This window comes from Leiobunum rupestre, chromosome 3 (genome assembly GCF_980474605.1).
Source record: "Leiobunum rupestre chromosome 3, qqLeiRupe1.1.hap1, whole genome shotgun sequence".
NCBI lineage: Eukaryota > Metazoa > Arthropoda > Arachnida > Opiliones > Sclerosomatidae > Leiobunum > Leiobunum rupestre.
The window spans coordinates 21,784,435-21,808,825 of NC_143386.1; the positions used below are offsets into that span (position 1 = coordinate 21,784,435).

At 33.2% G+C, this 24,391-nt stretch overlaps 1 protein-coding gene across 1 annotated transcript in view; it reads left to right on the plus strand.

Annotated features, from left to right (window-relative positions):
• Positions 1-3,925: 3,925 nt before the first annotated feature.
• The window catches only part of LOC149949807 (ATP-binding cassette sub-family C member 1-like), an 85,005-nt gene continuing 64,539 nt past the window's right edge, over positions 3,926-24,391 (plus strand). The window contains exons 1-7 of the mRNA XM_090169507.1: positions 3,926-4,057; positions 5,903-6,079; positions 8,529-8,639; positions 10,883-11,020; positions 15,491-15,637; positions 16,505-16,566; positions 18,485-18,622. Of these exons, the coding sequence (XP_090025633.1) occupies positions 4,010-4,057; positions 5,903-6,079; positions 8,529-8,639; positions 10,883-11,020; positions 15,491-15,637; positions 16,505-16,566; positions 18,485-18,622 (821 nt within the window). The 5' untranslated portion in view covers positions 3,926-4,009. The remainder of the gene's footprint in view (positions 4,058-5,902; positions 6,080-8,528; positions 8,640-10,882; positions 11,021-15,490; positions 15,638-16,504; positions 16,567-18,484; positions 18,623-24,391) is intronic.

Genomic DNA, 24,391 nt, shown 5'->3' on the forward strand with positions numbered 1-24,391 from the left:
ATAAATTATCAATTGTAAAAAATATCAGGTAAACATCATTTAATCTTCTTTTCGTTGTTTTTCAATAATTTATCTGACCCGCTTAATTTATATATCTAAGTAAGCCGAAGTGATTAAACAATATATATATATATTTTGATTTAAAGTCATTTTATCGGATTTCATTTGTTTTTTTGACTATTCTGTATTAAATTATCTTAACAATTAACTAGAAGTAGAAAAACGGATAAAAGTCAACTTATTTTGGTGGTTATTTGAAAAATAATCGAAATTTCATCGGATAATGGATGGATAATGCCGACCACTACACTCACGGTCTGGTAAAGTCGAGGAAGGCGGCAGATCCGGAAGAACTACGGAAGGTCGAACTACAGATTTCGAAAGGCCGTAGTGGTTGTTTAAGCTTTCAAATAATTTTCCGCACTGAGAGCAAGGCAATATAACAACTTGCGAAGACATGGCGCGGATACAAGGGAAAAACTAAAAAAACTATGTCTTAACATTTCACGAAAAAAACTTACTAAAAAAAGATTAAACTAAACTAAATAAAGAAACCAGAAAATTTAAAACGCTTAAAATTGAAAACGTAAAAGGCACTAGCAAATTATGAGACCACGCTGCACGATAAAAATTTATAAGATTATTTTAAAATGAACTTATTTGAATATTATATGATGAAAATAATAGTTACTTGTTCAGTTACTTATAAATTAAGAAAATTAATTGCGTACACCAATTTGAACAATTATATTTAATGAAAAAAATTTGTTGATTAGACGCTTCGAAGCCATTACAATTCTGTAGCCATTAGCAAAAATTGCCCAGCTATGCTTACGCTACTTTATCGAGCGCACCCTTAAATTTGGTAATACGTCCACAGCGCTAACTTTATAAAGAGGTAGTATAAGATAGAGGGTGTTGGTCCATTTGATCGAAAAATATGTGATCAACAGTCGATGATTATACGTTGCAATTGATCGAAATTCCATTTGATCGAATAACATTTGTCATTTGTTTCATAAGATTGAACCTTCAAATGATCGAATACTATTTGATCGAATTCAAAAGTATTTATAGTACCAGTTGGTATGTTTTTATTTTACCGAATGTCAATATGAATAATGATGGAATAATTCATGGCTTAAGTGCAGAAGGAATAATGATGGAATAATTCATTGCTTTAACTGTATTAAGCCACAAAGATGAAGAGATTTTTACTTTATACACTATAAGATGGAATTTTTTATGACATCGACGATAACGGCCCGTTGTTTTTGATATATATAAATAGGGTCAGGTTAGGTTAGGTTAGGTTAGGTTGATGTACGTGCGCCGTAGGCGCGTATGCACCGTTGTATACGAGGGGTCTGACAACGTTGCTAAAAATTAGGTACAGAGTTCGTTTTTTTAATAGGTCTTTCTATTAATTATGTCCGAGAGAATATTATGTTTTCTACGTCACTGCGCTCAGGTTTTTTTTTTCTCTGTATTAGAGTCTACTGTATCTCATTCTGACTAGATGTTGCCTTTTCGATTTACTCCCAAAAACTAGTAGTTTTACCCTACAGTAGCTTTCGATCAAATTTCGTTCGATCAAATGCCATTCGATCAAATGGGACCCGTTCGATCATTTGGGAATCGATCAAATAGACTCAAACCAGTGAGATGATATAGCTTATCGTTTATCTACAAAATTGGAAATTAAGTAAAAAATAAAATCAATACCTTAAATGGTACGAAATTAATATTCCAATTTCTTAAAGATCAAAACATTATAATTCTACCGTATAAAGCCTACCCAAACTATCCAAAAAATAGGTCATATTTTCAGTAACAATAGAATAGTGCCAATTTTAAAACCAATAGAAAAAATAAACTAAATTCTAAAAACACGTAAAGATACGATTGATATTTGAGAGAAAATAACTAAATGGTATTTGTAAATTGGTTTACATAGGCCAAGTCAAGTTAGAAGAAACCACCCATGGACTGTGAGAAGGATGATAAAATACGTGAAAAGGTAGATATATGTCCATAATTAAAAGGGATAATACAGCTTAATCCTAAACAAATTTGAAGAAATTAAAAAAAACTTACTAAAAACTCGGATCAAATAGATCTTCGAGCAAAAAACGCGAATCTCGGATCAAATAGATCTTCGAGTAATAAACTACATAAAAACTTAATAAAATAGCCAGAAATTCCAACGGTAGACCGGTTTCGTTCTATTAGGAACTCATCAGTACCGTGCGGGAAATCTGGCTGGTGACTGCCAAATCTAAAGGAGAAACTAAGCCTAAACAATAAAAATTTCAAAATAAGTTGCATATAGCAACGGAAAGCCGAAAAGGGGGGAGAGTGGTGGAAAATAGTATATACGATAAGTCAAGTTAGAAGAAACCACCTATGGACTGTGAGAAGGATGATAAAATACGTGAAAAGGTAGATATGTCCATAATTAAAAGGGATAATACAGCTAAATCCTAAACATATTTGAAGAAATTAAAAAACTTACTAATAACTCGGATCAAATAGATCTTCGAGCAAAAAATGCGAAACTCGGATCAAATAGATCTTCGAGTAATAAATATAGCCAGAAATTCCAACGGTAGACCGGTTTCGTTCTATTGGGAACTCATCAGTACCGTGCGGGAAATCTGGCTGGCGACTGTCAAATCTAAAGGAGAAACTAAGACTAAACATTAAAAATTTCAAAACGCGTTGCATATAGCAACGGAAAGCCGAAAATGGGGGACAGTGGTGGAGAATAGTATATACGATAAGTCTGGCTAAAAATATAAAAGGCGATATTATAAAGTCAGATATGCTTGCTCAACTTGTTAAAATGGGATGACGAAATAGTACAGTTAAAGCCTACGGATGAATTCATAGGCTCCTTGGTGGTAACGCTAATGGAAGCATAGTGGAAGGTGGCCTTTCCCATCAAAACAAGAAGGCCACGTTACTTTATTATATCGCCTATTCCAGACACTCTAGATGGGAGCTATTTCAGAGTGAAATAATACAGAAGAATAAGTTCCGTCAATTGCTAAAACAAAATTCTATACCGAAGGTCAAAGAGATTAGTATATCGAATAGCCCAAAAAATCGCCCAACAGCCCAACGATAAATTTATCGTGAATGACTGTTGAAAAAGGCCAATTGGGCTGGAAAACCGCCCAACTGGCAGCCCTGCTTAGGAAAGAGCTGAAATTTCATATTTGTTAAAAAAGAAGCAGTAGGACTAATGACGCATTTTTAATTATTTTTAATAGTTAGTCTCTTATTCTATCATTTATGTTACTATCTCACCAAGCACGATTTCTTTGTTCCCAACGATGAGTAAAAAGGGTGGGGTTGTCTATACGTGAAGTTTGCGCGGCCGTTAGAAGGTTTTGCAACTGCAAACTCTAATTACCCTTCATCGAACCCTTAACTAGGTAGATATGAAAACCAAATGGCTTCTTATCATGGATTAGACTCACGGGAAAACACAATCATTACATAACACCGTGCGAAATTCTCCATAAATAAAAATGTCGGCCGAAATAGCCAGCAGTAATCTGGTAGCTTTCTTCACTCAAAGTTTCAATATTTATCCACTGTTAGCGAAAACTTCTGGATGTTAATGCGGCTGAAATGTTCCTCGATAAGTTCCACTCCTTTTATCGAAAGCTGGACCGGTTGCCAAAAGTTTTACTTTACATGTACAACTATAATAAAAGAAATCTATGGTGTTAGCTCAGATTATCAAAGCCAACGATAGCGTCTTATAAATCTGCTACTACTGACTTGGATATCAACAATCTCCCGACCAGTTTGGAAGGAAACATTTACACAAGTTGTCGAAAACGATCCAATTTCACAAAGATAAAAACCATCAGAAAATTGTTTATTACTAATCTAATTTTCGAATGCCTTGCGAAGAATAAGAACGGTTTTTAGTCTATCTTTTGTTCAATTGAAAGCACAACTTTTGGCTTTCCAATGTGCTGCCAAATCTGTTACAATGTTTCCACAACATGTCTTTGAAGAGTTTTGCAACAGCACACTATGGGTAAGGAATAAAAAGAATTTTATATCCTAATAAAATTACAAATCCTATTATACTAATTTTTATTAAGACACATAAATAATAGCGATTTTTAAACAATTTCTATTTAAATTTGATTTATGATACATTATAAATTATTATTATTATAAATGTTCTGCGATACGAATAAATAACCTGATTTTACAAAATATGTGATTCAAAGAAGAGACCGTTTGGAGTTATCACAACGCGGTACACAAATATATTGTAGTAGTAAAAACTGCGAGCTGTTCCTAGCAATGTCGTATTGGTGACTAGTCGCGGAACACGCTATGTTCTCCTAGTTTAAAAACTATTCGGTCTTGTTTTAAACAGTTTTAAAATGACAAACGTTCTGCAACACATCTGTAATTCGAGTTTTTGGGTAAGATTGCGTATTTAAACTTTTTATTTTAGTGTCTAAGAAACAACTTAGAATTTTATCAAAATATTTTTATAAATTAACACAGACTACTTTATTCAAACGAAGTATCTCGCGTAAATAAGGATTTTTTTCAAAAATTATTGTTGATATAAATATGTTAGCTTACTTAGATAAAGACTTTAAACTATAGTTGATATTTTACATCGATATTTTAATTTAAACGCTTAAGAAGATATTAAATAATTTCACTACATGCGTTAAGCATTCTTAAACACTGGTATCCGTGTCGTATAAACATCCCACAAACTAGACTAACGTGTTGTTTCTAAAAACCTATTTCCATTAAAATGTAAAGTAAATTTGTTAAGAGAATGTGCAATTTTTTGGCAAGCGCTTTTTAATATTATGTTTGAAATTGGCACAACAGAAGATTATAAAAAGTGCATCCCTAAACTGCTTACTTTGTGAAACGTGGAACTTTGCTTTCTCTGATTTTTCAAATACGTTTTGTAAGAAAAATTTGTGCTAGGTGAAATATATCATAAAGTTGTGTGTTACTTTGACAGTGGGATAAAATGGTTTATTACTCTGCAAATACAACTACGCAGTTTTATCTCTACATTTTCCCCGTACTTCGAAGTAGTAACGCCATGATGACATGTGCACACCCAAGGCTAGGCGGCGCATTCGCTCCCATTGAAACGGGCCCCGTTGATGTCTCAAAGGAAACCTATCCACTAAGAGACACATTTAAATATATATAAAAATAAGAACATTGGCGTAGCCAGGAATTCGTAAAGGGGGGGGGGGTCGAAGTAGGTGAATGTTAAGAGGGGGTGGAAATTTAGTACAGTCAAAGGTAGGCCCAAGGGATGGTTTGGGCACAGAAACCCCCCCTTGTCTACGCTGTTATCGTAATTACTTACATCTATTTGAATTTTCAAAACAAGATAGGTACGAAACGGCAGGATTTTCATTTGCATTATGTTGTGTAATTATCATTACTTGAAACACAGTTTCTTTATTGACCTTGAATATTTTTCTGCCTGAAGTCAATAATAATAATAATACTAATAATCAGCTAGACTAATACCCAAGGCACCACTAAAGGCCTAACTAATCAAGCGAATTTTAAAGCCCTTAATTCAGGTGGCCGGGTTACTATGCGTAGGAGGGTGGTAGCAAGCCTTTCATTCCACTATTACCACTCAACTCAACAAATTTTATGGAAGGGGAAACAGAAGAGCTCCGGGGAAATCCCCTTAAATCAATGGATGGGGAGATAACTTGAAAACTCAACGCGGAAGGAGTTGTTTTGAGTTTTCACCCAGAGCCACAAGCTGGGATCAAACCCGGCTCCTCTTGCTGCGAGGCGAAAGTACTAACCACTCCGCCACCCCACAGAATACATTACGTGAAAACTCACGATAAATCTTAATTTTCAGGATTCCAATTTAACATGGTACACCAACAATCCAGATTTCACGCCGTGTTTTCAAAGCACCGTGTTGGCTTGGGTTCCTTGTTTTTTTCTATGGCTGTTTCTCTTTTTCGAAGTTCTGTCATTCAAGAAGTCAAGTAGAAGGGACATACCTTGGTCCTACCTTAATCTTTCCAAAATGGTAAGCCTAAACGTATTAATCATTTTCAAATATATGTATTAGTATTTTTAGTATTCGACATTGTTTGTTATTCGGAATTGGAATCTCATTTAGCAATTAAAAATTTATAACATGTTTCATTCATCATATAACATATAACATATACATATAATAATTTATAAAGTTAAACTTACGTTAGATATGATTTTGGTTTTACATATAGTGTAGATATTAGAACTGGCAGAAATATTAGTCAAATGCTGTCGCCGTACCAAGCGGCTGATCCTTTTACGCAGTAAGATAACGCGAAGCATTCAGATTACGCCCGAGAAGCGTGTTCGCCGATTGCTCAGTGATCAGCTCTCGTAACCATGTAAATTAAAATAATAGTAACTAATGTATTAATGGACTTAACTATAAAAATCTTCATTAATTTTCCATAAAATGTAAAAAATTGCGTTATCTCATAATAAAACGTGCTAACAAATTATTTTTAAATTAAAATTCAATTCTTTGCTTTGCCAGCTTGAATTCCCAGAAACCATTGCCCAAAACGCTTTTGTATGCAAACGCAAATAGATTCGGAAATGGCTGTTTCGCCCTCAATTTGTTTTTTCTGGCCAAACTGACTTTTTTGGCCAGAAACGTTTGAGTAACATTTTTTTTCTGTTACTTGGTTTATATTAGGTGGAAAATGTAATACTGGGTGTCCACTAAAAAATGAAACAAGGCGAATATCTCAAAATTTGTTTTAGGTACGATTTGGAAATTTTCACGTCATATACAAGATATAGGGGGAAACCTACTGCGAAAATGCTGATGACCTTGAACCATGTCTTCAAGGTCATCCAAAAACTAACTCTAGAACCGTAAGGGTTAGAAATTTGGTTCCAATTAGACACGTGTTCCACGTGACTTTTGAAGTACAAATAGCTTTGACCTGATCAGATTTGACCAATAGGAAGCCGAGAAATGCTTGATGAAAAACAAGAAGGTCGTTAAGTTGATAACGTACGTGTCGAAAGCGAGGTTCGAGAGCTGATAACTCTAACGATACTCGTGTTAGAGTACTGAAATTTGCTACACATCCTCATTAGGATTGAGGGTCTTTAGTTTAGAAATTTCAATGACCTTGAACCATGTCTTCAAGGTCATACAAAAATAACGCGAGAACCGTAAGTGTTAGAAAAATTGCCGCTGCTAAGGGCCTCCCATTTTCATAAAAGAAGCGAACCATTTCGCCCTTTTCTCGAATAGTATACTTTATTATTTCTAAAGAAACAACTAACTTTGTACTTACAAAAATAAACTTCGAATGAATATTAAGCTTAGCGTAAAATAAAATGATATTTGAAAATATTTTTAAATGTTGTTGTCATGACGACCATCATAATGAGTTTCGAGTTATGTGCGTTTTTTTTAAATTTTCATTTTAACGACCTTTGTGATTTTGAAAAACAGTTCATCGACTTCCTATTGGTCAAATTCGATCTAATCATAACTCATTAGACCTACAATGTGACGTGGAACACCTTTCTAATTGGAATCAACTTTCTAACACTTACGGTTCTCGCGTTAGTTTTTGGATGACCTTGAAGACATGGGTCAAGGTCATTGAAATTTCTAAACTTAAGACCCTCAATCCTAATGAGGATGCCGAGGGGCTGATCACTCCGCGTAATCGGTGTACAGAGCCGTACCTTTGACTGTACTAATGGGATTACGCGTAATCTTTGAAGTCCCTGCCTTTGGCAGCGCTAATCTAAGCGTAACCCGGTGTACAGACTTTCTAAGAGTGGTTAGCCCCTTGGAGGATGCGTAGCAAATTTCAGTACTCTAACACGAGTATCTTTAGTGTTATCAGCTCCCGAACCTCGCTTTCGACACGTTATCAACTTAACGACCTTCTTGTTTTTCATCAAGCATTTCTCGGCTTCCTATTGGTCAAATACGATCAGATCAAAGCTATTTGTACTTAAAAAGTCACGTGGAACACGTGTCTAACTGGAACCAAATTTCTAACCCTTACGGTTCTCGAGTTAGATTTTAGATGACCTTGAAGACATGTCTCAAGGTCATCGACATTTTCGCAGTTGGTTTCCCCCTACATCTTGTATACGACTTGAAATCGTACCTAAAACAGATTTTTAAATATTCGCCCTGGTTAATTTTTTAGTGGACACCCTGTATAAGCTTCTGGATTTACGCTTTAAGTGGCAGAGTTTTAGAGGTTATCTATGTATAGCATTTTTAAAACAATAAACCCCTGAGATTGTTTCGGTGATAATTTGGCTTAGATACACCAAAAAATAGGATTGAAATGACTGTAGTACGTAATATCCTTCAGAAACTTGTTACATCTCATTTATTCTCAATTTCTCTCATTGTACTCCGTGACAGTAGAGTAAAATTGGTTCTTGAAACTCTTTGGCACTCTCACCGTTTTAAATTCTCATTTTTATTGTTTTAGGGAATAACAACTGTCCTTATAGCTTTCAGTGTTTTAAAAATAGCGTTCAAGATACGCCTTGAAAAGATATCATCGGAAGTTTTGGCGGAATTAGTTAAATGCCCTACATATGTAAGTACAAATTTAAATTTTATATCGTTGTAATACTTCCATCTAAAATCTTTAATTTTGTTTCTCGTTTGTCGGAAAAACAATTAACTAAAATAATGAAATTCATAAAAGTTTGCAACGCTTAAACTAACAAGGACTTACAAGAAATTTTAAAATTTAAGATATAAATGTAGGGTATAATTTGAATTCATTTTGCCAAGCGTTTGATTTGAAAATAATATGTTTTAAGCTTTCCACTTTGAAAAATGTTCGTTGTATTGGAAATAAATTGTGTTAAATTTTATAAATCTCAGAAAATTGGTGTAATTTTGGTTAAAATCGAATACCTAATGACATTTCAATGAAGAGTCAAGTGAAGTCTCGCCTGTAAAATAAATAGAGAACATAATAGGAAAACACCAGTCTGTGCACAGTTAGTTTAAGGGACTTTCAAGAGAGATGTGAGGGGTCAACTATTATTTTTATCTTCAATAGTCATCTTATAGGTTAAAATTATTTGTGTATCCCTGTTTATTCGACTATCCGCTTAAGCGATAAGATAAATCAGATGAAGAAAAAAATTTGATCAGTCGAGATAATCGTTTTGGTGTGACAGATAGACGTGCAAAAGTAATCAAGGTCAAGACAACCCTTAGCGGTTAACCCGCGACTTGATTTCATTGTTTAACCCTTTTTGGCACTTCTAGATATTTGACCATCTACAGCTATTCCAAAGCAAGTGACAGATCAGTTTGTTCTTGAAAAGTACGAAACAATATGAAAAAGCCAAACTGATACTTCAGCTTCTGAAAATCTCAGAGCTCAATTTTGAATGTGCACCATATATAAATGTTGTGTTTAAAATTGTAATAGCTGTGGTATGAACCAAACCTATTTTGAGTTTCCCTAGTTTTTGAAGTTCTCAAATAATAAGATCAGATTTACTATTTTATTACAAATAAACTTTTAATGTTTAAGAAATAATTTACATTGAATGTTTGAATTTTTTTTAACACATGATATGATTTTGTAGAGAGATAATGATAGGAAACTGTTTAAGTATACTTTTCCAATTATACACGAAAGTGCATTTCATAGCTTTCGTGTACGAATTTTTTTAATTAAGATCAACATTAATAGTGATTGTTTGTACTCCCAAATAAGGCTTTTGAAACAACAAGGTAGAGTTGGAATAAAATAAAGAAATCCCTATGTTTGAAAATAAAGGTTAAAATATTTCCACAACCTCGCGGAAAATTTTAAATATATTGATAAATTTATGAAAAATCCCTGACGAAGAATAATTTCCAAAATATTATTTTAAATTAATTAAATTGTTAATTTAGAATGCATTTTGGAAATTTAAAATATATTGGTGCACCTTCATGTATTTTAATGAAATAAATAAATTTTGTATTTTTAATATTTAAGACTGAAATATTAATATATAATATTTCGTACTTCGTATCACACGTCACACGTCCCACGTCACATTTAATATTTTTGTGGAATTCACCAGATTAATAGCATTTCACAAGACCATTGCTCATTTACAAAAGATATTCATATATGTTTAATTTATGACATAATTTACTAATGGTATTTGATGTTTTATTTTTTATTATTCCCTTCTGTTTTCTAAATACAAATTAGTTAAAAATGCTGAAAATGGCGGCGACGCAAGCGTCTGACAGTTGGGTACTATGATCATATTTCTGTCATGGACTAATGTCATGTTAATTAGTCCCTGTTTATGTTAAGCCAAAACATCCCTCACCTCAGTGCCAATTTTCAGCTTATTAGACAATATGTGGGATTCAAACTTTAAAGTTCCTGACACTAGACCCATAAAGAACTTAAGTACCATTTAAATAAAAGGGTTGGAAAATCAATTTCAATCGCCATGGGAAAACAAAGCACAAACATTGCCCTTTTTAATATTTGATCGTTGTATGAAGCCCTACCATATCTCGGTCGAGCTTCAACAAGCGCGATAAAAGTCACCTTGGAATATCAGTTAAGCGATGATAAGAAAGAATTGAACAGGAACGCGATATAAATGCAAAACGAGGGAGCATGGTGAAACAGCGCACACATTTTGAAACCGTCCATGAGAGTTAAAATTTATAAGTATCCTATTGTTTATATTGGAATCACGATAATTTATAGTTTTGTGAAAATATTTTATTTATAATATTGCTTAAAATTGAAACCTGGACCGTTTTACTAGTAATCGACTCGTTAAAACATGTTTTACTTTTCAGGTTTTGGTGTTGATATTGCATTTTTTGGGAAAGAAATATGGCATTCGACGTTCAGGAATTCAAATTACATTTTGGTGTTTTTCATTAATATCAGTACTCATCACGTTAAGATCTTTCATGATGACACACGACTACGTGGTAAGTAGCGGTACTTGTCCATGTAAATAGTTTTAAACACATTCAGTATTAGACTCATATTTATTGCAATTGTTTTTATTAGGCCATGTGCAGCCTGTGATAAATCTATTAGGTCTTGAACAGTTGTTTAGATTGAAATTGACCATGATCTTTGCTTTCCTGGTATCTGGGTGTACACTCTGTTTAAAAAGTCTTCGACACGTGAAATTTTTGCCATCTTTTTAATTCTGCTAGAAAACTATAATAGATAGATCGATGAAACCAATTGCAACTATTATTTATTTTCCAATATCTTACGTTATTAATCGGTTTCGTCCGCCAAAAATTAATAGATTGGCGGGAACCGTCAAAACTCATTTTTGACAACTTTTTAAATATTGGTTCTACGGCACTGACTCGCGCGTTTTTGAATTCACAGTGGTCGGTTCACAATAAGAAAGCGGAAAAATTATCCTTTTATAACCAACGGTTGAGAAGTTATCGCGTTACCAAACTTTCGTCGAAACTAGGAAACACCTAAAATGCATCAAGCGATTATTTATAACGCAACTTCGACAGCGATCCAACAACATATATTTAATTAAAGGCTGGTTTGAAATTGTGGTAACAATTATTATAAACAATTTATAACGGAAATAGCTTTTTAAAAGCTTTAGCGTATATAAAAAGATATTCTTAAAACCACTTGCCAAGTTGTCCTAGGAATTTGTTTTTTTTAAACCGGCCTTTAATTAAATATATTTTAAAATATAAAATTACAAATATATTTGTATTTAATTAATAATTCAAACTTACCTATCCAGTTGGGTTGGATTTAGTATGTTATCCACGATTGAAGTTGGGAATTTTTTTTCCTTTACAGCCAAATATTACACCAAACATTGAACTTGAAAGTCTACCGATTTTAATTATTTTCCACAAATAACTATCAGACTGATTAACAGTAGCCCTTTCAATATAATCTACAACAGCTTGTATAGTGCGTTGGTTTTGGAAAAATGCCTCCCGCCAAGATTCATCAACCTCTTCATATGTCAAAGCTGTTTAAAGTATGAAAATTATATTCGTACTCTGTCCATGTTCAGGGTTCGTACAAAAATTTCCCTTTCTTTTCACCGATCTTTTTCTACGAGACTAAAGAGAGACTAAGTTCTATACACAAGAACTTATGTTTTTCAATCAGTATTATCCTAAGGTTATCCAGGTCGTGTGCGAACCCTGATGTTAAAAGTATATGCTGTTTTCACTTACAAGGTTTATAAACTAATTTCATAGCTGTAGTCCACATAACATCTGTTTCATTCACTAGAGCATTGTCTTGAATGTCAATAAAAGCTGCGGGTATAGGAGTTGAAATTTCAAGAGTTCCATGACAGCTTTTTTGATGAAATTTTTATCTGGTGAACTATCATCTGGATGTCTCGGATCAAATTTTGCGTAGTCTAGATCATTAGTCTTCGAACATTGTTTTTTTACACTGGATAACTTGGGCTTATTCCAGAAAATTTCTGACAAGGGCTTACAATCAACCTTTCTCAGCTTAGGAGCACTCCACGAGCATGGCATAGACGTGTAAGATATAGCAAAACTATCATTTTCTACATCCGTGTATTTTACCAAAAAAGGAGAAGTGCACCTATACGGGACTACATGTTCCAGATTTGCTGAAAAATTATTTATATTTATATTATAGGATATTTAGTGTTTGGAGCAAGAGATAGATCAACATACCCAATAATATTATAAATATTTTCTTTTATTACCATGGTTGACTAAATTTAATAATTATTTAAAACAAAAGATCTGCTACTTCATGGTTATTTTCATTTAAAATCACTCGGGAGCTTTCGGACCGAGGTCCTTCTTCAGCCGCGTCTTATACCCAATAATACATTCACAAGCTCCTCCACAGATATGTCCATCAACCGAATCAAGAACTATAACAACTTTATAGCTTTCTGATTTCATAGAGGGATAGCAGCTGAATTTTACATATAGAAATTGATCACAGACCTGTGGAAAAAAATTCATAATGGGAAATTTTTGAAACATCCAATCTTACTTACGAGACTAGTCTCAATCCCATTGATTATATACTTAGCGACTAGATGAGCCACATATTTTTTAAAACCCTTAAATTGTTTGTTGCTGACATTGTCAATTAATGACTTCCTCTGTATTAGGTAATAGTATACTTCGATCACGGTTGCTTTGGGAATAGTCTATGGGATTGGACATTTCCTTCAATTGACCACACTGTCAGGCTGTGGAGCATTTTGACCACATATATTTGTAAGGAAACACCATCAAATTTCAAAAAGAAGTGAAATTTATAAACTAAGTTTAAGATAAAACAATTAAACGGAAATAACACACCCTGGAAGAACTTGTCTGTTCCCAAACTAAGAGAAACCTGCCCTTTTTTCTTTTTGTTTTTAGTAGAGATTGGCGTGGAGGTTTTTGGCAATTAATTGTTTTTATAAAGACAGGTACATTCCGAAAAACCGCATGTTATACAGAACGTCTCATGTTTATCAACAGAAAACGTTTTATCTCCATTTGAATCTGCAATTTGTGTATCGAACCAGGCCTTACTTAGTTTCACTTGCTACATTTTCTTAGTGACTGTTTTGCTCTAATTTCTTTTTAATTTCTTCAATTTCTTCAATATATTCTCTTTTCTTACATTTAGTTTTAAAATTTTCGCATAATACTTTTAATTTGGGGATACTTAAACGCTTAAGCAAATCTCCTTGCATTTCGGCTTGCATGTTGAGAGTCGTCTGCTACGTAGAATCCAAACGCGTGGTAGCGTATGCGCGAGTTTTCAATCGATATGGAGTATTACAGCTTAGGCAAAAACGTTCGGTTTGGTGTTGTGAGTCAAATTTTTTCCTTCGCTTAGGCTAAATCGTCAAGCTTTACGCAAATCAAAGTGTATCAGTACCATTCCGTGTCTTCAACAGTTCCCCCAAGACTCGTTTTTCGCTCTCGTATGCAGGGCTGCCGAGAGCGGGTTCGGGCCCCGGTAACATATTAGTTCTGGGTCCCAAAAGAACCGTTTTAATTGGACATTCACCTCGTACAAGTTGCGTATTTACGACTGGTCGGTCATGTTTAACAGTGTCGATTTAACTCGATGCTTTGAAATACTGTACTTTGACATTTATAAACTCCTTGTAGGATTTAGCACAGTTTATTAATGATCTTCTGGCATTTTTTATTGTGTTTATTGCTTCACTGTTAAAATCAAATTAATAATAAATAGAAGCAATAAAATTCAAGGTAGAATACCGAACTCTACATAACTGGCAATTACTTTGTTTTGGGGCCGGGTATTGGTGGGCCCAAAACTCTAAAACAAAGGACTTTTTGACTCATTATCATCCAAAGAACACACCCTTAAATATATGATAAGCTCATACTCATCCGTAACACCCTGTTTAGTTTAAATAAATGCTGTGATATGAGAATTGACCCTCCTCTTCATTTTATTAATACAATTTTATTATTATTATTTTACAATAGATAAATTAAATCGATAAAAATGTTTATTTATCTTAATACATACATGTATTTATTTACACTTACGGAGAATGAGTTTGTTGAGACGATCCATCATGGCTAATTTTCCCACCGACCTGAAAGGGGGAAGGAAACTTAAGCTTTAGGGAACCCAAGAAAAAATGGTCTGATATTTTTAGGATAAAGAAGCCTACTCTTCCAGCATGAATGGGTTTCAATCAACGCTTAAAGTGGACTTCACATTATTCCTGGCTATAAAATATACATTTGTTTAAGAGAAATGAGCTTTAGTTAGAGTAGATTATTTCACTAAAGCTCGTTTTACCCGATGACAAATATTTTATGAAATTTAGTAATTTGAGACGATTTAAATAATAAATCTTAAGATAATTAATATAAAGTTTACCGAACTAGTTTTTTAAATTTATTTTAAGTGAACGATGTTAACTTCTATTTAAAGAGCTTTCTTGCAATTTATTTGAGAAGGGGATCTTTGGGATTAGGTCACTACTTTTGAATAGTTATCAAAAACGCATTTAGACATTTCAACACTATCAAATTATCGTCGCAGGAAGATGAACGAGCACCGCTACAAAGTATATTGATTAGGTCCTGTCGATATCAGTATACGATATTGGACAGACAAACAGATAATCATCTTGTTCGAAAGTAAAATCTTAGCGTTGTTGAGAACGACCGGTGATCTATGTAGAGCGCGTATAGATAAAATATATACGGTCAAGAAGGGGCATATGTTTCAGAGGTTCGGTTTTTAGAATTTAATAAGGAACAGATAAAAAACTAAGTCAGTTTTATAAGGAGAAATATATTTCTCGAAATGTAGTGTAAAAGAAAAATTGTGATTATATTTTGAAATAAGTTTTTAACAATGGAAACTGGTAGCGATAGTCATGTGATTTCAAATGAAATTCCATTCTTTTCTAGGATTTTACGGATGAGCCATTTGATTTAATATTTCACATTGTTCAACTTTCATCTATAGTTCTTCTCTTCTTTTTATCATTACTTAACGATAAAGAAGCCAAGTATTTAAAGCCCATCGAGCAGGATGGAACCTCTCTTCAACCTAAGGTATTGATTTTCTTCAGTCCTAAATGTGAATTCAAATGTTTCAATTAACATGTTTTATATATAAATGTTAAAAGGGGTTTTAAACAAAAACTACTGCGTATTCAGGAACGAAATATGATACTTTGAGTTGCTTGTGCCAGGTGAAATAATGTTTAATAAAGCATTTAAAAAATTTAAATTTAAAACAATTCCTACCATGAAATTTAATGGAAACGAATAAGATGGCAAAAAATTATTGCTTTGTGGCTTAATATTTATTGAATTTATCGCTTTGTAATTAAGATGAACTGGAGAGTTTAGAATAAGGGTCTAGGTAAAACTTTCATCAATTTCCTCTTATCCAAATCTACTTAAAATAATCTTTCTATCCAATAATTAAATTTTTAGCATATTTCAGCAGGGTAGTGTGGACACCAGAATAAAACTCTCCTGAAAAGCAGTTGAAATGTAAAATTTGGGGGTGCACTATACATTTGCCTTAAATTAAACCTCATAGATGATACTTCAGATAGGTGGCTGCCGCAAGCTTAGGCTAGATAAGGTACCGATCGAGATTCGCTGTTTGACTGCATGATGACTTCATGACATATCTAGCTCCAACAGATCCAATAATTAACTGTTGATGAATATTTGTTACTAGAAAAAACACATTCTAAGTAACGATTTTTCACTATAAAAACCACCGAGTGCCTTTACTCCTAACAAAGACGTAAAATCCATTCTGGCCAGAAAAATGATACTTTATTTTCTGTTAGGAATCTTTTATTAATGTTGCACTGTGACAAAATGTGTCATACTTATTTAAATTGTTTTACTCGCGGTGTTGTTAAATAGTACTTTTATTTTTATTTTATTCTCAATTTACAGAATGCACCTTTATTTAAAGACATTCATTTTATGTCACAAATAACCTATACTTGGATAAATAGGTAAATGTATTTTCCTTTTTCTTATATTTAAATTAAATTTTAGTCTATTACGTTTTAATTTCTATATTTTAATGTTTTCAAATTTTATTTTTTTAAAAAGAGTTTATTTTAAAACACGTCGACAAGAGATCTCATAAAAATAATGAATAATTGGCAAAAATGGTGGAAACCATTATTTGGCCGCTGAGGATAGTGAAATAAATATTTTCCAGCAAAATAACTGTACTCCTCAAAGCGTGCGCCCTTGTTTAAATATTAATTAATTAATGCAAATTCTGCTTTAATATAAAACCTTCATTTTAATCACAATACCAAAGTAGTTTTTAATAATCTTTTGTGAAAATATAAAAATGTTTTTATTTGTTTGAATTTGTTAAAGAAAAGTGTTAGAAAAAAAATAAACAACTATTGTTATTTCCTAGAAACAAATATTGTCGCGTAAGCCAAGATATCAGATTAAGACTTTCTAAAAATATTTTCTTTGGAAAAGAATGGTTTGTGAAGAATGAAATATCCAAAAGAAATATCTATGTTCCAATGACCGCTTTATGATTTTATCCGTGATATGGTGAATGCTTCCGTGGTTTGGAGGAAAAATGCCTTTCCTTCAAAACCACCTCCAGCCTGCGAAGATATATATACATTATTTATTTCATTTTTAGTTGCAAATCCAAATATTTTTCAACCGAATGGTAGTTGAAGTAATTATATGAAGAGTAGTTAGGTTTTTTTAATAATCGTTTAAAGTAAAAAAATATGTTTTGCGCTAGTGCCTTAGCGAAAGTTCCACAGGAAATGGTTAATATTTTAGGGTCTGTTTTTGGTTGTTAATTTTGGTAAGCAAAAGTATCTTACAGCCATATTGCACAAAACAGTGAAGTTGTTGATTTTTTGCCTCCTGGTATTTGTGTAAGGTAAATCTTTGTAGCCGTTTTCGACTTCAGCCGTAATGGCGGGCCACTTTGAGTAGTATCGGTCACCTGTAATTTTTCGTGAGTGCCCGAGCGAAATGCTGATATTTTGGGGCCATCCTAGAAATTGCTCATTAGGTTAAAGGCACTTCAATAGATAGGAAATTAACATTTATCCCGATCTTGATGACTGTTTGGGCCCTGGGGTGGGCCGTTAATTAGGGCCCTTAGATTCTCAGAAACCACTGAGGTGACAAATAAGCTACGTTCACACGTTAGCGGTATAAAACGGTTTAAATGGGCTTAAAAGATTGAGCCTGGTTTACACAACTCCTTAGAAACGTTTTGATTTGATTTGAATCGATAACAAAGCAAAGTGTGAACGACGCTATATAAACGATAGAAAAATAAATGATTGAATGAAATTTTTCTTGCTCGCTTAACGTTTTTCGGACCCTAAGTTTCCCTTAAATTTGGCTCCTGACTTCTCAGCAGCGCTTAGGTGACCAGTATAAACGATACGTGGATACACGGGGTAGGAACTTCTTTCTCAAAAGTGATACCCGTTTTAAAATTTCATATCTCGGAAAAAGTAAAGGGAAAAACTATAAACGATCATCAATAAATAGGAAAAGAAAATGATTCGTAGTCGCAATTTCAATTTGTCAAATAGGGACCGAGATATTTGGCCATTGACTACACATACAACGATGCGGAACTAATATTCGGGCTTTTTTGATTTGTTATGTCGTAGATGCACAATTTTCTCGTTAGAGATTTATTCTATATTTCTGATTAAAAATATTTAAAACGCGCACACTGATCTGCAAATAGAACCAGTGCTTCGTGCGCCTGTAACGGAAAATTTGAAAATTATTTTTAGAAAAGCTTTTCTAAGATACGTTTTTAATCTTATCATCCATTTTATATTAAAGCTTTTCATCAGCCGTAAATTGTGTTTTCAAATGAATAACATAAAAATATATATGTATGTATATTCCCAATAGTTTATTGAAGAAGGGATTTAGAAAGCAACTTAGCATTTCTGATTTGACAATTTTGAAAGCGGATCTAAAGGCAGAACGAACCACTTCGCTTCTCGAGAAATATCTCTATCCAACTTCTCTCTCCAGAGAGAATAATAAGTAAGTATATGTTTATTTATTTGAAAAAATTATCTCTTATGATGTTTTCTGAAGTCTACATAGTCAGTTATATTATCATTATAAAAGGTGGCAATTACTCGCTAAAGACTAATTTGAGATTATCAAAACCATTAATCTCAAGGCAAGCGCCACAATTATTCAAACTGATTAATTATTATTTGAAAGGGCTGTAATATAATTTTTTGTTAAATAATGTATTTAAGGGATGAGATAAAGTATAGTTTGATTAGTAGTTTTCACGCCTCACGACAAATACTTTTGGTTAATCGATTCTTGAAACTGTCGATTTAAAATTTGCCATCAGCGATTGTCCCAACAAAGATAGCCCAAGTAGAATATGTTTATGATTTTGTAGAATTCTCACTTGCTGGCCCTTGATAACACAACAGGCTAGTTGATTTTTGGCCCGCTATCATTGTCTCGGCATATTCCTCTAAATGAAGCTGGAATCCGTGGCCAATGGAAATTGCATATTTTTCTGACAAATACAAATGGGCCTTTGGTCTTACTCCTAAACATTGTCGAGCCAACTTCTTATGAAATCTCTTTTCCAACTCAAAAATGATTTCACTTGTTTTTACAAGCAGGCTTCTTTATATAAATAAGTCATCTTGAAAATCTAGCTCTTAGCAATTAAAATTATAATTTTGCCTCTTTTAATTTTCATATTTAAATAGGGAAAATTTAGCTATTAAACTTGATCTTCCCAAAACAGAATAGGTTTATACGTGAAAAATGGTCCTAATGAATTTGTTAATAATATCAATTTAAATAAGATAATATTTTAAAATAACTCATTTTTTATTAGATATATATATGCTACTTAATTAATTACAGTTGACCTTGAATGTTAAACATTTATTGATGATCAATTTTTGCGCACATCTGAAGTGCACAGTGTTCTAAACAGCACAAAAATTAAAAAATAGTCTGTTACAAATAATATTTACATTTTTATATTAAAGAAATAAAGGAGTGTGACGCAGCACCAAACGTTTTTAGATGTGACTCCTAGCGGTGAAGTTACTATCCATAAAGGAGCACAGGGTTTTCGTTGGTGTCATTCGATAGATCTTAGCTAATTGAAAAAGTGGAAAACAATTCACAGTCATAAGTTTTGTCAAACAATAGTTACAACAAAGCGAAAATTTGGCTAGAAATAATTGAAGCAGAATAGCCCTACCGTTGCGCAAATTATTGTTATTTCTTGATAAAGTTCATTTGCAGACATTTCATATAAGAATCAATTTTAACTTTATTTAATCGCTAGAACTCATAAAAATATTTAATTATCAGATACATACCGAGAGGCTGATAACATCCCGAAATAGGTGAATTAGCCTTATCTTTTATTTTATATAACTTTTACTATTTATTTGTATTATTTGTTAACTTTTTGGCGTTGTTTCTTGTGGGGCCTACAAGTCGCTTGATGACAGAGCCCCGTTGTATAATTGTAATTTTCACTGTAAATTTCTGGTTGGCTAAATTAAAGTTGAAATTGAAAATGAAAAAAAAATGTAACGGATTACAGAATTAGCAATGTGTAATCGCAGAAGTAAATGAATCGAAGTTATCGAAATAGCGCTCAGAATCGGAGGGCGCATTCCTTATGAAAATGATGAGAAAATCGAGTCAAATAAAAGATAATTTTTATCTCCGTCTTTAGACGCAATAAATTGCACTTGGAAATTGTGAGTATAGGTCTATGTATAAAAATGGTTATATAAAAACAGAAACGTTTTTGTCGGCCTAGGAGCGCGCCAAATTTCAAATTCGAGGTCAAAATATAACTTCATAAGGAAAACGCCTGATAATTTCGGTCCATTTACTTTTGGTAATCGGTGCATAAAATTTTGGGAAGTGGTTAGCCCCTCCATAAATAATGAATCCAGTTTAAAACGGTGTATAATAGCAACTGTCGAATCTATCATTGCTACCTGTTTATGAAAAGACCCCCTGATATTAGAGATGTCCGTGAATCTATCCGACTTTTTTAATGAGTTTTTATTCGAGAGCGTGGTGCCATAGCTTTATGGCAAAGGAAGCTAAAATTCAAAATAGCCAGATGATAACGTCGTTAGAGAGCCATTGTAGAGAATTATATTTAGACAACTTTTACTTTATTTTGTGGACGAATGTTAAGAATAACTTTATAAGGTTATTGACCAATATACAAACGATCTAACGAATGCGAGGGGTACTTATAAAAAACGCCTTTTGATTTCGACGCAAGCGACAGCCATTGAAAAAATAGTAACTTAAGGTCGAGGCGACACTTACTTTAAAAACTTTCGAAGGAGAACCGATTTATTAAAAGTTTTTCATTAAAAAGATTAAATAAGTTTAAAATATTGAAATCTTTTTCTGAAAAAAGTTACTTTTTTCTTTCGGAAAACTTTTACTTTTTATTTCCATCTGTAAGTTAGTTTAACCCAATGCACTGTTAAAAATAAAGGTCTTATTTTAGACCTCTAAAGTGCTTTAAACATTTTCCAATATTTAAGACCATTCAGGGTTTTGTCATACAACATATTTAAACCTTCTGCTCCCCAAATTCAGTTCTTTCGTGGAGTGTTTCAGTACTTATTTTACACTCTTTTATCCATTTTACTTCATAAACAGTAAGAAGTTAATCCTTTTTAACTTTATTTTCAGTCCTTTATAGGCCCTTATTTAATACTTTTGTTTTTATTATTATTCAATACGACTCAATAGATTAACCATTAACATGGCCAGATTAGGCTGGTTATCGCTAGGGGGAAATAGTCGTTTAACGAACGGAGTTGATCACGAAAAGTACCATTTAATACTTTCAGTTTTAGATAAACACATAGTAAGAATTCTTTGGTGCTGATATTTGGGTTATCATAGTTTGACGCCATAATCAATATCCCCTATATTTAAATCTGTAATCAAATTTTTAAAGACTTAACCTTAGTTAAATATTCCTGGTGATTGGAATTTCTTCGCATTATGTTATTTTAAAGAAACTATTCAAAAATGAAATAACGTGGTATTCAAATACTAGTCTCGAAATTGGTCCATATCATTTTTTCTTCGTTTAAGGGAATTAAATGGGTATTCAAAAGGACTAAATGTTAGAGCATAACTTTTTTATACCTTTACCACCAGGACTGGAAAAGGTTTATTCTTAGGGCTCATTCCCTTTCAATGCCCCAAAAGGTATTGTATTAAACATGAAAGAGTAAAATGGGTCTAAAATAATTGATTAGACCTTTTTCAGTAACCAAATGGTTTGAAATAAATTAAAAGTCCAATTTTGGTCTTTTTATAAACCTTTATTTTTAACAGTGTGTATTAAACATTCCTTTCATTACCGGATAATTTAATTTATAGCCATATTTGGCTGTTTTAGCCTAGCTTTTACATAATATTATCTCAATTTTAAAACTCAACTTTCGCTATAAGTTGCGAGGGGAAATTAAAAAATATATTAAAAGGACTAATTGTTACGTTTACTAATAAACGTTGGAAAATTTTAAGCTCTCCACACGCGTCTCTCGGTATAAATAGTGAGAGCGCATGGTTACAAAATATACCCGAATTGTTCGAAATTGGTATACAGCTTTGAAAATTAATATACACTATACTCTCGACTACCTTAATTTTAATTTTCAAAAAAACCGACTGGAAAAACTTTTATAAGCAAAAAACGACCTTGATGCCGAGGACTCGCGCATCTTAGTTTATATGTGTTTTTAAAATATACTCTCTTAGTTGCACCGCATCTCGGCAACTTTAGGAATAAAAAATGTTAAATCGTGTGTAGCTCGCGTGGTAAAGGTGGTAAAGTTATGAATTTTTTTATGGTAATACGTGTCACAGTGCTACTTAAAACCTGATATGGAACCACATCGAGGTATTTTTTTTACTTGACGTTTTTTAACATTTTTCAATTTTCTCCATAGGGAAAAATGGTAAATCGCGTGTATCTCGGGTGGTAAAGGTGGAAAAGTTATGAAATTTTTTATGGTGATACGTCTTAAAACCTGATATGGAACCACATCGATATATTTTTTTTACTTGACGTTTTTAAAGATTTTGCGTTTTTCTCCATACGGAAAAATGGCATATCAGGTTTTAAGTAGTACTATGACACGTATCACCATAAAAAATTTCATACACGCGATTTAACATTTTCCCCTACGGAGAAAAATGAAAAATGGAAAAAAACGTCCAGTAAAAAATACCTCGATGTGGTTCCATATCAGGTTTTAAGTAGCACTGTGACAAGTATTACCATAAAAAAGTTCATAACTTTACCACCTTTACCACGTGAGCTACACGGGAATTACCATTTTTTAATCCTAAAGTTGCGGAGATTCGGTGCAACGTAGACAATAGGATTTTAAAAGAAATGTAAACTAAGATGCGCGCGTCCTCGGCAAAAAGGGCGTTTTTTGCTTATAAAGGTTTTTCCAGTCGGTTTTTTTGAAAAATAAAATTTAGGTATAGTTCAAGGCACGCGTATATTTATTTTCGGAGCTGTATACCAATTTCGAACAATTTATCACCATGCGCTCTCACTAAAATCGCGTTTTAATATGCTCCAAAATGGCTTTTTCAACTCTTAAACTAGTTGTAACTATTGTTTGAAATAACAAATGACTGTGAATGTTTTTCCACGTTTTAAATCAGCTAAGATCAATCTTATGACACCAACGAAAACCCTGTGCTCCTTCATGTAAAGTAACTTCGCCGCTAGGGGTCACAGCCAAAAACCTTTGGTGCTGTGTCATTCTCCATTATTGCCTTAATATAAAAATGTGCATATTGCCTTAATTTAAAAATGTGCATATTATATGTGGCGGACCATTTTTTAATTTTTGCCAAACACTGTGAAGTTTTCGAAGCTCGGTTTAAATCTCGCAGGTTTAACAGTCTCTAGCTCTATAGAAGTGAAGAGAAGCACATTGTGAAAAACTAAATTAAAAGAGACTTAAAACGGTTTTAAAATTCACAATTTATTTATTTAAAATATCAACGTTTCGGAGGAACTCTTTCTCCTTCTTCAGGGATTTTTACAAGTCTGACAATATAATGGTAAAACTTTGGGACGAAAAAACATTTTTGCACTTTATACATATAGTGGCTACTGTTCTATAGCAGCGAGCGTTTTTTCCCGAAGGCGAGCCGACCGTTGAAGGGTTATAGGAGCAACGGGCTCGATATCTTCGTTCGCGCGCGAGGCTACCATTGTCGGAATGGGGGATTCTCCGAGAGGAGGAATTGGTTTGTGGGAGAGGGTGAGGACCATATAAACATTTAAAAAGTGCAGAGAACGTGGATAAGTTAAAGGGACCATCGTCACGGTTTAAACATTGCGCAGATTTATTTTTTTAAATTTCGATGGATTCGCGTACATTAAAATGGGTTTTATGTAATTTTGGTTGAGCTAGTATGTCTATTGAGTCCCACCTAGCATTATGGCCAAAAACACGAAGGTGTTTGCTAAGGGGATAATTATTGTACCGGTTGTTCTTTAAGCCTTTGATGAAATGGGCGACGGCATTGCCCAATGTAATAATCACCACATTCACAGGAGATTTTATAAATGATGGCCTTATCGAGGAGGGCAGTTGGTTCTTTGTTATTACATAATAAAGCTGACAATTTGGGTGGTGGGAGATAAATAAGATCGAGACCTACTGATTTAAGATTTTTGGCTAGTTTTTGAGAGAAGCTAGGATAAAAGGGGATACATGCTGGGATGAAAGATTTTTT